Source organism: Geospiza fortis, unplaced genomic scaffold (assembly GCF_000277835.1).
Source record: "Geospiza fortis unplaced genomic scaffold, GeoFor_1.0 scaffold178, whole genome shotgun sequence".
NCBI classification, from domain to species: Eukaryota; Metazoa; Chordata; class Aves; order Passeriformes; family Thraupidae; genus Geospiza; species Geospiza fortis.
This window is the reverse complement of record NW_005054466.1, coordinates 1,103,425-1,105,118: the sequence shown is the minus strand read 5'-3', so window position 1 is coordinate 1,105,118 and position 1,694 is coordinate 1,103,425. Positions and strand designations below refer to the sequence as shown.

The window sequence follows — 1,694 nt, the reverse complement described above, 5'->3', positions numbered from 1 at the left end:
GATTCCCACACCCCCAGCAGCACAGGATGCTGTGGGATCGCTCGGAACTCACCCACACCAAGCTCAGAGAACTCCACACCCTCCATGGCTCCCTGCTCCTTTGCACGTGGCTCTTCCTCCTCTTCGGACTTCACGGTGACAGCAAAGCTCCACTCTGGAATGCTGCAGTCTGCTGAGGAAAAGAGGAAACTCCTTTACTGGGAAAGAGGAAACTCCTTTACTGGCTATCACAGCCCCAGTGGACTCCTCCCCAGCTGCCCCAGAAGTTTGTGCCCACTCACCCACCCTGCTGCCACACACAGCCTCCCCAGCACCTTCTGTTCCTGCTCCTGGGAGCTCTGCTCTGCCCTGCAGGGAAGTGGTTCCCCCTGTTCCCCCTGTTCCAGAGGGTTCTCCACACCCTCGAGCCCAGGCCCTTCCACAACACTCACCATGGCCAGGTTCAGCCAGCCCTGCTCTTCCCTCCTGGTTTTCCTGTGCTTCTCTGCTGTCCCAGCTGCTCACATTGGGTTCAAACAGCAGAGCCTCTGCCAATGCTAGAAATCATGGAATCAGACCACAGAACCCCAGGAGGGTCTGGGTTAAACTTGTTCCACCCTCTGCCGTGGGCAGGGACACCTCCCACTATTCCCAGATTGCTCCAAGCCTTGTCCAACCTGGCCTTGGACACTTCCAGGGATCCAGGGGCAGCCACAGGGCAATCTGTGCCAGGGCCTCACCATCCTCACAGCCAAGAAGTGAGGATGTGACTGACACAAGTCTTCCTGACTTGTAATCCTTAAAATCAAACCTGTTACACTTTTTTATCACCCTCTGTTACTCCCCCTGAACCTGCTCCTTTTGAGATCCAAGAAGTTCCCTCTGAGCAAACCAGGACCATCACCTCGTGCCAGCCTCTGTGTGGTGACAGCACCACATGACCCTCACCCTCAGGATTAAAGCTTCAATTCATCCCTGGCCTGCACCTGGTTCTGCTGGGATCTCTCCAGGAGCCGCCTCCTCCTCACTGCAGGGCGCTTCTCCTCCCTGCAGCCGGGACAGGAGGGCAGGTTCAGAGATGACATCGTCTGACAAGGAACAGAGAAAGGAATGAGTGTTTCTGTGCTGCATCCACAGGGAGGAACACACCCAGCAGCATTCCCCAAACCAGCTCCAGCAGCTACAACACACGGCTGGGCAGCACAGAGAGTCCTCAAACACAGGCAGCGGTCTCACTGTGCTCCCCCAAATCTGCTTCCCACGTCTGGGAAAGATTCCCTAACCAGAAAGTGCTGATAAGTGACGCAACAGCAACACTCACCCAGCAGGATCAGGGCTTCTCTCTTCCCTGTCAGCACCTTTCCATAAAGCTCCCTCTGCCACTCCTCCAGGTTCTCCCACTCCTGAGTGGAAAAGCCGGTGGCATCGTTTTCCAACGCCACAGCCGGGGCCTGCAATCCCAAAAGCGACACTCAGCACGGCTCCTGGAACACAGAGAATGCTACTCCCTCCTTATCCCTGCTACCAGGGAAAGAAAATTCCTGTCTCGGGGCATCCTCTGGACACTGAGAGTAACATTTGGATCTTTGCTAAACTTTGGGAGATGAACTGTGTATTCCACAACATTCTCACTTCCCCCTGGAGCCTGATCCCGTTGGGGACCTCAGAGTGGGGAAGAACTTCCCGCTGTTGGTTGAAACGTGACAGCCCATCCT

At 55.7% G+C, this 1,694-nt stretch overlaps 1 protein-coding gene across 1 annotated transcript in view; it reads right to left on the bottom strand.

Moving 5' to 3' along the window:
- LOC102040170 (zinc finger protein 282) overlaps positions 1-1,694 on the bottom strand; it is a 12,726-nt gene that overhangs the window by 9,126 nt on the left and 1,906 nt on the right. The window contains 4 exon segments of the mRNA XM_031062814.1: positions 53-169; positions 432-536; positions 966-1,067; positions 1,301-1,430. Of these exon segments, the coding sequence (XP_030918674.1) occupies positions 53-169; positions 432-536; positions 966-1,067; positions 1,301-1,430 (454 nt within the window).